The 14443-nt window shown below is 38.9% G+C and overlaps 2 protein-coding genes across 4 annotated transcripts in view; one reads left to right on the forward strand and one right to left on the reverse strand.

Moving 5' to 3' along the window:
* Positions 1-14443, reverse strand: part of Stub1 (STIP1 homology and U-box containing protein 1) — a 190730-nt gene that overhangs the window by 62840 nt on the left and 113447 nt on the right. For 2 of the 3 annotated variants that reach the window (XM_083085470.1, XM_083085461.1), the window contains one exon: positions 9257-9452. In XM_083085470.1, coding sequence (XP_082941596.1) covers positions 9257-9260 — 4 coding nt within the window. In that variant the 5' untranslated portion in view covers positions 9261-9452. Of the gene's footprint in view, positions 1-9252; positions 9453-14443 lie in introns of all 3 variants that reach the window. The other variant, XM_083085488.1, reaches the window with a different exon arrangement.
* LOC145963504 (opioid-binding protein/cell adhesion molecule homolog) overlaps positions 1-14443 on the forward strand; it is a 281149-nt gene that overhangs the window by 58657 nt on the left and 208049 nt on the right. The window lies entirely within an intron of this gene.

Consider the following 14443-nt stretch of genomic DNA (forward strand, 5'->3'; position numbering starts at 1 on the left):
ATAAACCTACTTTTTAGAAATATTTATGTAATTAATATACAAATAATAAATATTTTTAAAAAATTGTAACCACATGTTAATTATTTCTCATAAAATACACAACATATTAAAATCAATTAATTGTATCTATTACATAAACATATATGAAAGATTGAAATATATTCTCCGCGCGTAATTACATTTTACATATGAGAGGAAAAACAATTTTATAATTCATGCTATATGTTACACAGAAAAGGAATATTACATAGTTGTAAATATACTCATTTATTAGATGTTTCGAAAATATCCTCCAGCTCTTTTATCTCTGGATAAAAAAAATTAAATAAGTTTTATAAAACCGGATAGTAACTGTATAATCGTATTCATTTAATTGGACAGATATAAATTAACCCAATAATTTGAAAAAAAATCTGTCATGTTATTTTATTCATTAAACGATTCCAACTTTAATCATTTTTATTCTGATGATAAATCAAAGTTTTATAACTATTACATCTGCAATGCATATCAACACTCTCTTATTCAAATTTTTCTTTTATACGTTCCGCGAAAAATAGATTTTAGTCGCAGCTCAGCAATTTACTCGCGTGAGAGAGACATGAATACTTAAAGGTATTATCTTTATCCCAAGTTAAGAAGGCGCTTAATCTTGTCCCATTAGCTAATTACTGGTGCCCAAAGAAATTCTGGTTTTACTTTGAACATTCTTAATTAAAATGTCCGTCAGACTTGCGTCCTAAAGTCTTAAAAATGCATTCTGAACGAGATGTGCTGAATACTAAAACGATGCCATTTTCGCTTTTTGTTTTAAACGCTAAAATTCTTTATGGTATTTATATTTAAAAAATTATATTTTTTTTTATTTGATAAGAAATAATTTCGCAAAGTAACAAAATACGACGTTATGTGAATTTGTTATAATGTTTTAGCTTGTCCTGAAGCAATTCTTTTGACTAAAACTATTTGTTTTAAACTATCAAAAATTATAAAATTATGGAAAAATAAAAGATCTTAATAATCTATAAGCTTCTAATGAAAATGATAATGATACAATAACACATTTATATATACATATATTGAAATGTTGTATTGTATTGACTTCTGCTAATATTAGCGAGCTTATGAAAATCTAAACCTGATATCTGCAAGCCATTCTGCAAATTTGAAGAAAATTCAAGTCAAATCAACTTTGCATACATAGAAAAATCCTTATTATCCTCATTAAATTGTTTTTCCAGATGTGTTCTCGAGAATGTCTCATATTTAAGCATTTTGATAGTATTCCAAATTGATTATTCTACTCTATGTCTTACGATTTTCCACACATTTTCAATTTCAACGTGACATGAAATTGAAGATTGAATGTAAATTGATTGATTCATAAATTGAAGCTTCATAAACTTAAAATGCGAATAGTATACTCGCGCTTGAAGTTCACCGATTGATTAAGATTAAAATAAAGTAGTGAATTTTTTGTCCTCACTATTTGATCCGTCTTCGTTTTTTTTTAATCGCGGTTCAAGACGGTTTCTATTTTCTAAATAAAACGCAAAGTAGAAACGTGTTCTGCCTCTTCAAACAGAAATTTATTTCATTTGTCAGGGTGAGCAGCAATCCTCGCTGCTTGTGAGCTTGTCAAATATTTTCCGATAGCGCGTTATACGATTCGGGATTTGCAGCATAGCGCTACAAGCGTATCGACATGTCGGTTAGGTTGACTGCGGTGCGGTCAACCTAACGGTTGCGGCGCGTAAAATTGATCCGGTGCGAAATCCCATAATTGTCAATAACCCGAAACCGATCGATCAGTTTGTGATGCAAGTGACGCAGAGTACTAGCAATCTCTCCTGAATCTCTCGAATTTATTTTCTTTCAGGTTACTCGAAAATTTTGAAATATATATTCCTCTCACTCGATAAACGTAGTACAAGTGCCGATAGCAAGATGAAATTTAATTCATTAGAGAATACATTCCCAGTGATTTTATTCGGGGAGTTGATTTTAACGTCATCAATACTCCTTGTTGCTGCGATGACGTACGCATACATCATGTAATGTGAGGATGTGAGAAACGAAGCCGTCGCGCAAATTGGATCGCAATCGAGAGGCAATCAATGATCCAATTTCTGCTGATTCTAATAATACTGCCTTTCTCTTGAACGCGCAAGATCTGTCACCGGAAGGAAATGCCGCGTCGCTAATTGGCAGAAACGCACGGGAGAATTAATTTGATACGAAGATCGATCGCGTCGAATTATAAAATATCTACTCTCTGAATCGGTTCAGTTATACTTCGAAGACAATAAAAAAATTGTGCGTTGCGCGTGCAAACGAGCTGATTAAAGTGTTACAAATATCGATTATTTTATTAAATATTTTATATCATTTTTTTTTTAATATTTATCCATCTCAGGAATTATTTGATTTAATCCTTGGCGACAGTATCTGGAGAAAAGTCAAAAAATTCTGTTAACTGTGTATCGGAATTTTCAAAATAAAGTGTCAACTTTATGGAAGTTATTCAACGCAGGGACGTCCAATAGCTTCGCGTCTTCCCATGTGTACAATCATTCGCGCAACAGTCCAAGGATCCCTCACGTATCCTCGTAAGTTTGCGACACTGACGACGCTGTCGTACGAACCTCGGCAAATTCGGAAACTTCGGACGTCTCGAATAATTTTCGGAACTCCACGGTTGAATACGTGCCGCGCCACTTTCGACGCGTAACTTTTTGACCGTAAGTTTTAAAGAATTCAGCGCGACGACATTCTTGAGCAAAGCAGAAGTAGAAAATTTTTCACCTCCGAAGAGCCACATTCTTCCTCTTCAGCTTCCATACAACAATACAATTTGCCATTTTTATATTCATCATCGCAACAACATTTGGGACCCATTCTTATCGCCGTCTGTTTATATGAAAATTCAGTATTAAAAAAGATTATGAGTTTTCCATGAATTAAAAATTTTTTATCGTCGCAGGATAAATACGAGCAAAACATTATATTAAAATCATTGTCGCTTATGTAATTTCAAGCGACGCATTACGTAAAGAGCTCTACGCGGCAGGAAGATCGCAATGGGAAATAGGATTAACAAGTAGACTCAAAGGATAATTTGCATTTCAACTGCGAGCGCCGCTTTGATGTTACCGCCGCGGGTTTCATAATCTACGCCGCCGGACCTTTACCGCTATGTGTTAAGTGCAATAATAAAAATCCGAGGAATTCATGCTGACGATTGTTCATTTGCCGGTTTAAAACGAGTGGTTCGCGGCGAGTGTTGCTCGCGCCGATGGCGATTCTCCCATTTGGCGTGCAAAAAAATCATGAGCCACAACAGCTCGGATAAACGATTCCCGCTTCGCTGATCCGCTCGTCGATATTCGTTACAAAAGCGACCGATTGTGCAGTTAAACCGGCTCCAACATGCATAACTCGCCCTCTCTTTTTTATTTTTACCTACTGGCCAGAATCACCACCGATCTTCGCGGAAAATGCGAGCCAGAAGGGGCGTGAAAGGGTGTTGCCTGAAACATATTCGCGCTTTTGTCGTGTCCGGAACTACGTCGACATCCCGAAATACACTTCGAGTATGTGAGTGACTCGATGAATATGTCGCTCGCTTAATGAAATTCCGCGCGTTATTAAGAAATAACTATCATCCTCGAGTGTCCATTTTTGCATACTCGAAATTATATTGTTCTTGTCAAGTTAGATGTTTTATTGAATGGGAAAAGAACGAAAACCTCTCTGCTTGTTTTTTAAATGTTTTCTGACTCCTCTTGGACGAGGGCCAAATGGGTCAGAAGAACACTAAAGCTGTCACATGAGGGAAATATACATCTATATGCGAGGATATGCAGTATGCAAGTTCCATATCTTTTCTACTTACCAATTCTCTACTGAATTTGAAATCGATGGAGAAAAGTGAAGTAAAAGTACGTATGGCGTGACTTACCATACACTCTACATAAATATCAAATTTCTTTTATATGGCAATTTTATAGTCTCAAAATGTGTAATTATTTTAATCGTATCCCTTTTCGTCCTTCTAAATATAAGCAGTAACTTGTTTCACAATCAATTAAATAGATTGTACGATGCAATTATTCCCAGTTGACGTATCAATTTCAATTTTGAGACTCGCCACAATTAGCACTTAGTGTTTGACGAGAAGTGGTTGTTGCCCGACGCAAATAACCCCGACCCGACGATAATGAAACTAATTGCTAACAATGCGCGCTAAACATAATTACGAGAAATGCATTTCGCGCGGTCGGACGAGTATATCGTGGCACGATGGTTCCTTGATGGCTCCGTCAAACCGCCATCGCCGAAATAAGCCGAATCGATTAAGCCGTCGAACCGTGACATTTGCCGGAGTTCATTCGTACAATTCTAACCGACGGCCAACTTTCGCGTCGGTCAACGTTCGTGGTATCGGCAGAAGCATTTTCTCTGGCTCGGCTGATCTCGCCGGAAAGAAGGGAAAACTTCACTAATCCTTTTATCCGCCTTCCTCTCTTCTCCAAGACGCTAATATACGCGATGCGAGGCAGTGCGGAAATCTATAATTCACGTAACGCCCCGAAGACGCCTCTCCAAACTCTGGACAATTATTTTTGTAACTCGACACGCGATGGTTTAAAAATTGCGTCTGCCTCGACGAGTTTTTGATTGCGAATCCCCCCGAAACAATCAACTGTCAAGCGATACCGTTCTCAGAAATATTTTATCTCCCTCGGATCATTACGAGTATGCGCGACTCAGGTTTAATAAAATATGTAAACCTATTTCTCGTACAGCACGTCGAGATATTAATATCGCCAATATTAATATCTCACCATCATACGAAGACCGATAATGGAACGGACTATTATTATAGACGTGCATGCCCGACGTTCATGTTCTATATAGATCAGTGACCGCAATATACCGTAAAGGGGATCGACATACTTCTTATCCGACGACGTCGACTCTAAATCACGACAACCGGACAACGTTACGTACATACGTAGGAGAGATTCGTCGTCGACCGTAATTTGCACGAATCACGGACCAAGCTGGAACACGAAAACCCTCAGCACCTATGGGAAGAGGACGGGACGAGAAGAAGAGCAAGGGGGAGAGGGCGAAATGTCACGCAGGTTGAAGCGCATTACCATATGGTACGACCATGAAGCGTACATAAGGCTCGGCCGTACGCGGACACGATGGGTCCGAATTAATTATTTCCTAACAGCCCCGAATGAGGTTCGCTCTGTCGATCTCTTTTAGCTCTCTCTGTCTATTTTTCTCTCTCTACCTCGCTCTCTGCGGACAGAAATAACCCTCATACCGTTATGCTGCACGTTCACCGACATGAAAAAAAATTATAACGAGGTTTTTTTTGCCACTTTTGTCGAGAAATAAACTGGCAGCCACGTCTACTCGTCGAGCGTTGCTTCTATAATCGCGTGCGCATTAATAAATGATAGATTCTATTCGTGGATGATATATTTATCAAATAATATTTTAAAGAGATTGACTTGAGACGACTATTACATATTATACGTTAACACGACCTTTAAATTTGAACATTGGACTCGACTTCGTGAATAGTAAAGCGGTGAATCGATGTCAATTTGCCGTTTCATGCAAGGACGATTAAATCGGTTTTCGTGCACCTGCCAATTTAGCTCGTCAATTTTACCGGGATCTTCGCAACAAATGCCGAAAATTATAAGTCGATTCTGTTATAACAGAAATTTTAAATTCTCACGGTCGTTAAAATTCAGGCAAGATTACGTCGTCACGCCCACCTCTGGGAAATAAGATTTTCCGACGACTTTATCCTTAACTCATACGTTTTTAACTCTCGGGGATATTAAGTCGAAGAGACTGGACGGTAAACGGGGAGAGCGTGGGAGGAAGGACCGGGAGGGGCAAATGGGGTAAAGGAAGAGTAATGACGGTAATACTATGGAACCTCTTCCGCGCGGGGAAGATTGCGCAGAGGGCAAATTTTGGCGGATAGAGGGCGAGGAGCCGGAAAGTCGGGGGCCGGGCGTTTGATGACGTCATCATCTGCACTAATGCTCAGGCATTACCGGGTTTAATTATTCGGCGCCCTCGCCTTCCCTCGGTCTTCTGTCGTTCCTCTTCTCGCTTTTGCCGACACATAATCGCTCGCACCCATGCGTCTCTCCTTTCGAGGAGAACGAGAAGCTCGAGAAATTAGGCGAAATGCAGGTAAGAGAGAGAAATGGATGAGCGGAGAGAAAGAACGAACCACAGAAATTATCCAGAAATGGCCCTTTTTACAGTGTGTCGACCATTAAGGCGATGATGAACGATTAATGTCAATAATGTCAAACTGCCTTGAAAGCAATGCGATAGTTATTCCATTTTGACGACATTATGCTTTTTTTCCTTCTACTACGCGCTTTTTATTTCTAAAAACGCCATTCATGAATGAACGTTGACGTACTAAATATCAACAGAGAATAACGAAATTTTATAGACAATAAAAAATTAATTCTACTCAAAGAATATAAAAAAAAACAAATAAATAAAATTTCTCTTTTTTTAAATATTACAGTTATTTAAATACGTCGTCTAATAAATACGATATGATGATTTGGAAATGCTCCATTAATCTTTATTGATAAAAAAACTTGGATAACATTCGACAAATGGGATTTCTAGACTTTGTAGATAGAATAATTTATAATCTATTCATAATTTATTCCGGCAGTTTGACAAGTCTAAACTCGCATGCGATTAAAATAATAACGAGTAACGTTTTATTTAGCCATGCTAATAATATCAAAGAATATCAAAGGATATAAATTTGTTATAATTATCATTAATCAATGAGATGACTTGCGTCAATCGGTTTCTAATTGAAGATCATCATCGCCAAGTCGATCGATCGCAAGATATATCGTTTTCTATTTTTGGCATATTTAAAACGTTCAAACGCAACCATTTGCTAAATTATTAAATTTATCTCACGAGAAACTATGCATCACGATAACGCGAGCCGATCTTCGAGCTTTCCTGCAAATCAGGCCTCAAATCTCTGTCGCCCTCCTTCCTCTCTCCGGAGACTACGACGTGACATAATATCTTCCCACCGATAATTCTTACGCCAAAACTCGCCCGCGACCTGGACACCTTTCACGGTCATAAATCCATCAGACTCAACATTCGGGATATTGATTCTGGGTCGTACCTTGGTCAAACCATCCCGGGATACGGGGTGGGGTGGCGCGGGGGTGCAAGGAGGGTGGTCGACCAGAGGAAAAATGTTGTACGTGCTCGATCACGGTGCTATCTGGGCCGCCTCGACGATTGAATAATGGCGCCGCGCTTTCGCTCGCGTCTGCGAGAGCTAGCGATTCCGCTCGCATTCGCAGATTCGCAGTCACGACGAAGGCTGCAGAGACCGTAAGCGCAACGCCGATTAAGATTATATAATATATCCGCGAAGAGCCGCGCGGCCGGAGACGCTGGGGGAATAATTTACCCGTAGGATACCATTTTGCGGCCGCGGCTCGGAGAATTTCATATCCGTCTGAGACGCCCGATAACGGCGAGCCGTGGCGAGGATGGAAGAAGGGAAGCGGCGCTCGCGTGGAGAAGAGAAACGCAGGGAATGGAGAGAGCTATGTCGCCCCCGCGAAATATTATGACACCCGCGCCATTTCCGCGCACTGATTGGAAATTGTCACCACCACCGAACTATCTCTGCTCCATTGCCCGCGCGGATATTAGCCGGAAGCGCGGCCGTGCCGCGGCGCGAAAACTTTTTGATTGCGTTTCGCAATCCGGGAGGGATCGCGTCGTGCCGAGGAGGTCGGGAATTCGCACGACGGATGCTAAGCGTGCATGCCCGCTGCCAAGTGTGTACACGCACGCCTGCGTGACGGATAGATACCGCACGTACGTGCCGTGCCCCGCATTCTGTTTCTGCTACTTTGATGAATTGTGTGGTGTGTGTATGTGTATATGTGTGTATGTGTGTGTGTGTGTGTGTCTCCGGACTCGCCATCGGCGCACGGAAAAACCGAGGCGGGTGTCGCTGATAATGATGCATCACCGTAAACGCGAGCGTATCCGCGGGTCACCGGACATTTTCCGACTGTCTCCCCTTGCACCGATCTTTTTTTTTCGGCCCTTTTCCTGGATTTCGCAGGCGGGCGATAACCCGGTGAATTTTTTATTTTTTTTTTCCGTAGGGTCACAAAAATCTGTTTCCCGCGTTGAAAGCTTTCCACCGGGCGATTTAATGGTAAATGGACCATCTACGATTTTCGACCCCACAATTTTGACGTAATCGCGTTTTTCACGTATATTAAATAAATTTTTTATGCGAATAATAAATGATAAATAAGAAATGTAGAATAAATTTTTCCCATTAGGCGAGGAAAGTATGAATTTATTCATTAGAGTTTTTGCGGAGGTTTTTAAAGTGTAAATAAAGTATGAGATGTTAAAAAAATATTTCGCGTCTTAAGTCTCGGCAGATTGTATCGCATAAAAGAAGGACAGAAAGCCTTGGCTTTTTCCGAGCTTTTTTCTTTTGCGAATGTATAAAGCATAAAGCTACTACAAAGAATGAAGTACGTATGTACGGATCTAGTGAGCGACTGCACATTGTATCTACAAGTGTTTATCGATACGACTCCCGGGGAGTGAGCTATATACGATGAAATCACATATTCGAACGCGAACGCGTATGAAAAATTCATATATTCAAACAAACCCCTATAGTCGCGATCTTATTTTTGCCAAAGACAATCCCGGACACGGCTCTCGTTATCTTCAATGTGCAACGACGTGGAATCAGCGGTGGCATATTACAGCGAGCCGTGGACGATAAAATCCCACGCAGAGACGAATTTAATATCGTATCATCTACATTTAATCTTGCCCGAGACTGACGATAAATTCGAATGAAATTCCGATCAGAATTTCACGGCGCCGGGAGAAAACAGCGAGGAAAAATGTTTCTTTAATAGCATCGCTTCGCGGTGTGTTGCGCGAGCGCGGAAAATGTATATAATATAAAAATGCGGGACGCAACAAACACGCGTTTAATAACGGCCCTGTTGAAATCTCAAAAACACACAATCGGATTTCGTTATGTGTGCGGCGCGCGTTCATTCGCGCGGGCCACATTGATTTTCAACGGTCGCGCACAGGCCAAACTCTCTCCACCAAACAGCCGAAACCTCTCTGAAAATACTACACGTACATACTTACGTACACATTACGGACGCAGCCGGTTGCGCACGTGCGCGCGAGAGGGGACAGTTTGAGTAGGCAGCTGCATTTGCGGACGAGGTGGTGGAGCGTGTTCCTATTGAGTGCTCATCGTGAATTGGTTTCGCAGCATGCAAAGTTTTATCCGCGGAAGAGTGTTTTACCACTAAAAAATTGTCGAGAACGATAGAGCCGTAGTTCTGAAAAAAAAAAATATATATTCGATTAACGTTTTGTAAATAGAGAAGATAAATATTACAATTGAATATTAATTATATTCAATTTAATTGTAATAACTCGTGTATTTTTTGTGATATGATTTCCTTGATAAAAATAATGAATTCTTTTTTTTTTAATATAATTGATATGAAATATAATCGATATGAAAAGTTTAGTTTAATTTGATATAAATATGAAAAATATTTTACGCGTTTAAAGAATATTCATACGGAGGGATTCTCAATAAAACGAAGACAGGAAACATTCAATCAATTTTCTGAAATTAATGAAACGTGATCGACAAGTGGATTATTGAACAGTTGTAATCGCACGTTGGTCAACACAAAGGATACGCATGCGACGTCGCACATGTATGTTTGCGTATTGGCAAATCGTGAGCGAACTGAACGATTGTTTAGATCGCGGGCAGTAACGACCGCTCGCCAAGGAAGAAGGAATCAAACGGAAGCTAATCAAACCAACACACGCCGATGTAACGTGATTATCGTTATCCTCGGTAATTGCTCGCTCTGTGATTAGCGTAGGTGATCAGGGAGATTCGTTTCTCGTGCGATCAATAGCAATGCGATCTGATGTACGCCAACCGCCTTATTATCTCAACAGGAAATTCTCTGATTTTACTCAAATTAAAATAAAAAAAAGTATGCATGCATGCTTTATATATCCTTGTTGAAGTATTATTAAATATTTTTAAACCTAATAAAACAATTTTCTGCAAGGTGTCCTCTCAAATTTTGTAAAAAAATGTCTCTTCTTTGAGATTTTTTGTTCAAAATTCTAGAGCTGGCTTTTTTTAGAGATTTTTTACATGCAAGTTTCTAAAATGAGCAGTTTTATTGTGTTTTCACTTATGGAGGAAAAATAAAAAGCCACTTAACCCCTTCACTGTCAGTGACCCCTATAGAGGCCAAAAAAATTCGTGCCACTTTTGCTTCATGACCCCTATAGGGGCATCTTGAAAAAAACATGTTATTACTATTACGATTTGGTTGTCCTTGGGCATTTTAAGGTTTCTGAGGTCGCTGAATTCGAATCTGAAATCGGAATTTCGAACTTCAAAATGGCGGATCAAAATTCAAAATAATGGTGGGTTTGAATAAAAATGGGTTTCTTATCGTTTTTGGGGTCGCCGAATTCGAATCTAATATCAGATTTTCCAAATTAAAAATTGCAAATTTAACGGAGTCAATAACCGCCATGTCCTCGATTCGTGACTGGGTTCGGCAGAGAGCGGGATTTAAAAATAATTGAAGAGAGAAATATACAACCTTTATGTATGTCAACTATTTGTTCGAACTCTGGTCCGCTATATTGGATTTGCTATTTTTAATTTGGAAAATCTGATATTAGGTTTGGATTTTGCAACCCCAAAAATGATACACGTTTTTATTGAAATCCAAAATTATTTTGAATTTTAATTCGCCATATTGGATTCATCATTTTGAATTTTGTAATTCTGACTTCAGATTCGGATTCGGCGACCTCAATAATATTTATACTGACGTATTCATGCAATTTTAAAAACTTTTTTCTTCAACACACTTTTGGCACGGAAAGTTTCTTTTCGTTTGACAGTGAAGGAGTTGTCTCAAGTGTTAAATTTGCAAAAGAAAAAAATTAATTAGCTTTTGTAAGATTTTTTGCCTGCGTAACATTATAAATTTTTTATCACTAAAAATTACAAATTAAAAGACATAAACTGCATATGCCATATTCTAAGACATTGAATATATAAATAAAGATAATATATATTTATAATATATTTTAAACACACATGCATAATTCAGTTGGCTTATCGACTTGATTACAATATAAGAGCAAAATTATCAAAGAGAGAATTTTTTCTAAAGACTCCCCGAATCTCAATAAAATTCCACAAAAATTCCCTGATTTTTCCAGGTACAAAAAATCTCTGAGAAATCCACGTTCACATGTTTTTCAAGGTATCCCGTTTAAAAAAAGAAAATGTAATTTTCCTAATTTATTCACACGAGAGAGAGATAGAGAGAGAGAGAGTTGTCCCTCGCATTCTGATTCAATTATCGCAAACGCCAAATTAATTCCGCGTCATTGCAATGGAGTTATCACTACAATTATCTCCGTTACGAGGAGGACGATTAGAGACCTTCCGAATTAGCGCGCTAATTCCCCAATATTTTTCAGCACTACCAGGTGTAACATTCGCGCGCACAAGTGCCCCGAAGGATTCGCAGGGCACTCTCCCGCTCGTTTCCACCCACGCTCGAGCCCGCCGCCCCGGAACGGAGGATTTATGACTCCTCCCGATAATCCTTCGTTGCTCCTTTTTGGAAATAAACGTCTCCTTCTCCCTCTCGCACCGGTTACACTCGACGTCGGCGTCGGCGTCGGCGGCGGCGAATCGAGAAACGGGATGGACGTCGTCGGCGGCAGCCTCGTATTAATCACTCCGCTGCAGACAGAGCGCGTTACACGGTGGCAGATAACGTTATCGCGTCGGTTTCTATTACGCCGTAACACTTTCCGAAGCGAAAGGGTCGGCCGATAATGGTCGGCGCAGTGTACGTTCGTTCGTCTAGGCTGCAATTTATAAACGCGTTCGTTTACATATTCGTAAGCCGCGCACTCCGAACTTGTCTTTCCTCATGGTTTTACTTCCCTCGAACGTGACGCGGCCATTTTCGCGACAATCTGTATATATGTATGTACATATACGCGTGGATCGCATTAGTTTTTAATGAAAGAGTTGCTATAAATCATAATATTGTAAATCTTTTGATATGCTGGATTTCTCTTTAAATATCACAAATATGAATATTGACATTTATTATAAATTTATTAAATTTATTTATTATGCAGTCTATTTATTATAATTTTTAAATTAATAATCTTTTTCTCGATCACATGTACAATAATTACCACATTTTATGATTGTATTTCTCTGAAACACAATTATGATTTGTAAAATAAAAGTATACAGAAACAAATGAATATTTTTACAAATTTACCTTATTTTCAATATTATGTAATATTATGTTATATAATATCAAGTTATAAAATTGATACGTGATAAAATCAATATAGAGATATAAAAAGGTTGTACAAACTGAGGAAGAGATATATTATTAATTACATGCTCCCTCCTTCTCTCTCTCATCTCTCCTCACTAAATTTAAATCCATTTAATATTTACGTGTGGATATATTTAAAATGTCTAATCTAATATATTCAATTCACATTAATGATAATTTGCGACAATAATTTATGCGGTTACGTAACAGTATGCAACATGTATTTTTCATCGTATACGATAATCCATGCGTGAAGAATGTATAACTCCTCAAAAAGAACATTTTGAACATTCTCTTTAAGATTTAAAGCTGTTTGCGTTAATAATAAAAGACTCATGCGATTTTTCATTTTTAAACGATTGTTACCTCTGCAAGAAGATCCTTTTCAGGGTCCTTATTCATATAATTCCTTTCTATTGTTCTAAAACGTAGGATTCACCTTCCAAATTTGCACAAATTATATCCAGCTACTATATGCGAACAAGATTTCTAAATTATTACATGCGTATCGATATTTTTTAGAATATTTGTTGATGGGCCATAAGGGGCGACTTTGGAAATGGCGACTTTTCTCCTCTTAAAGCAACGCAATTGATTACCGCGATACGATAAAAATGTGTCCGTGTTGTAACGCACCATTACCGCAATAACGAGGAGGAAGACGACGAAGACGACGAGGACGAGGACGAAGAGTCGTCGCTCGTGCCAGCTGGGAGGCAGGCAGCGTAGAATTTACGCCGTCGAAGATATTCATGGCTCGTTGGCGAGTTTATTTTACTCATAAATTATGCCAAAGTATTCCGCCAGTCGTTCGTGCGGCGCGCGCCGTATAAAAGAGAGACGCCGCTAATGTAGACGCGGACGCCGCTGCGGTTCAACAAATACTTCAAGCTCGCACCGTCAGACGAGTTCGTAATTTACACCTTCGCCGGTGCTCCTCCCAAGAGAATGAGCATGGGATGGTGTTATGGCCGGCCGATCGCGAGTTCCTATCTCTCTTCCCCTCTCCTCCCCTTCTCATCCCGTCAACTTTATCTTCCCCCAGGTACGATAAAAGCCTCTTTTCTAAATAATGCAACGTTTTCTCATGTCAAATGAAATCCCCTGCTTCCCCTTCCCGGCGGAGCGAAGGTAACAACTCTCGAGAACGTCGTCTCCCGTTGTATCGATAATTGAAAAGTTCAAGCATCGAGTCGAGCCGATTCTCCCCGAAACTTCCATCGCGATCGACTAATGTTGCTCGCGGGAGAATTTTACTATCACAATCATCCGAGCTAAAGTTTCTACTTAGCACGTGTATGATATTATACTGAGAAAAAAAATTGTAAACTTGACTTTAAATATTTTCAATTAATTATTATTTTTTCAATTGAAATATTTAAGTTTTAAGTTAAATAGAGGTCATGTTTATAGATTTAATATGTCGTATTTTAAATACTTAAATATTTCAATGAAAAAAATAATAATTAGTACAATTTTTTTCTCAGTGTATGTAAAATACATTATGCATTTTTAGTTTTATTTTTAATATATATTTTATATTCTCTTTTATTCTATACTACGATTTGATACATTTTATCCGATTAATTTTGCGTTATGCATTTATATATTATATATTGCATAATCTCTCGTATTTTATTTCAACGGAAATCGAATTATCCACGGTATAAATGTTCAATGCTCCTCACACAAATGTTAATATCGCGTATTAAACGATTTATTAATAGAATTGCGGATTCCGAATGGTAAAGCGACGCCACTTATTAAGCAAAGTGAACCAAAGAGAAATCGGTTCTTGTCCAGTTTCGCGTCTCACCGTTCATTCGAGTGATATCATCTATGAATAATCGGACGCGAAGCGATTTTGCGTTTTAACTAAGAAGACCGGCCATACAGACATC

Source organism: Camponotus vicinus, unplaced genomic scaffold (genome assembly GCF_025532165.1).
Source record: "Camponotus vicinus isolate PSW18456_S1 unplaced genomic scaffold, iyCamVici1.0 SCAF_1, whole genome shotgun sequence".
Classification (NCBI taxonomy): domain Eukaryota; kingdom Metazoa; phylum Arthropoda; class Insecta; order Hymenoptera; family Formicidae; genus Camponotus; species Camponotus vicinus.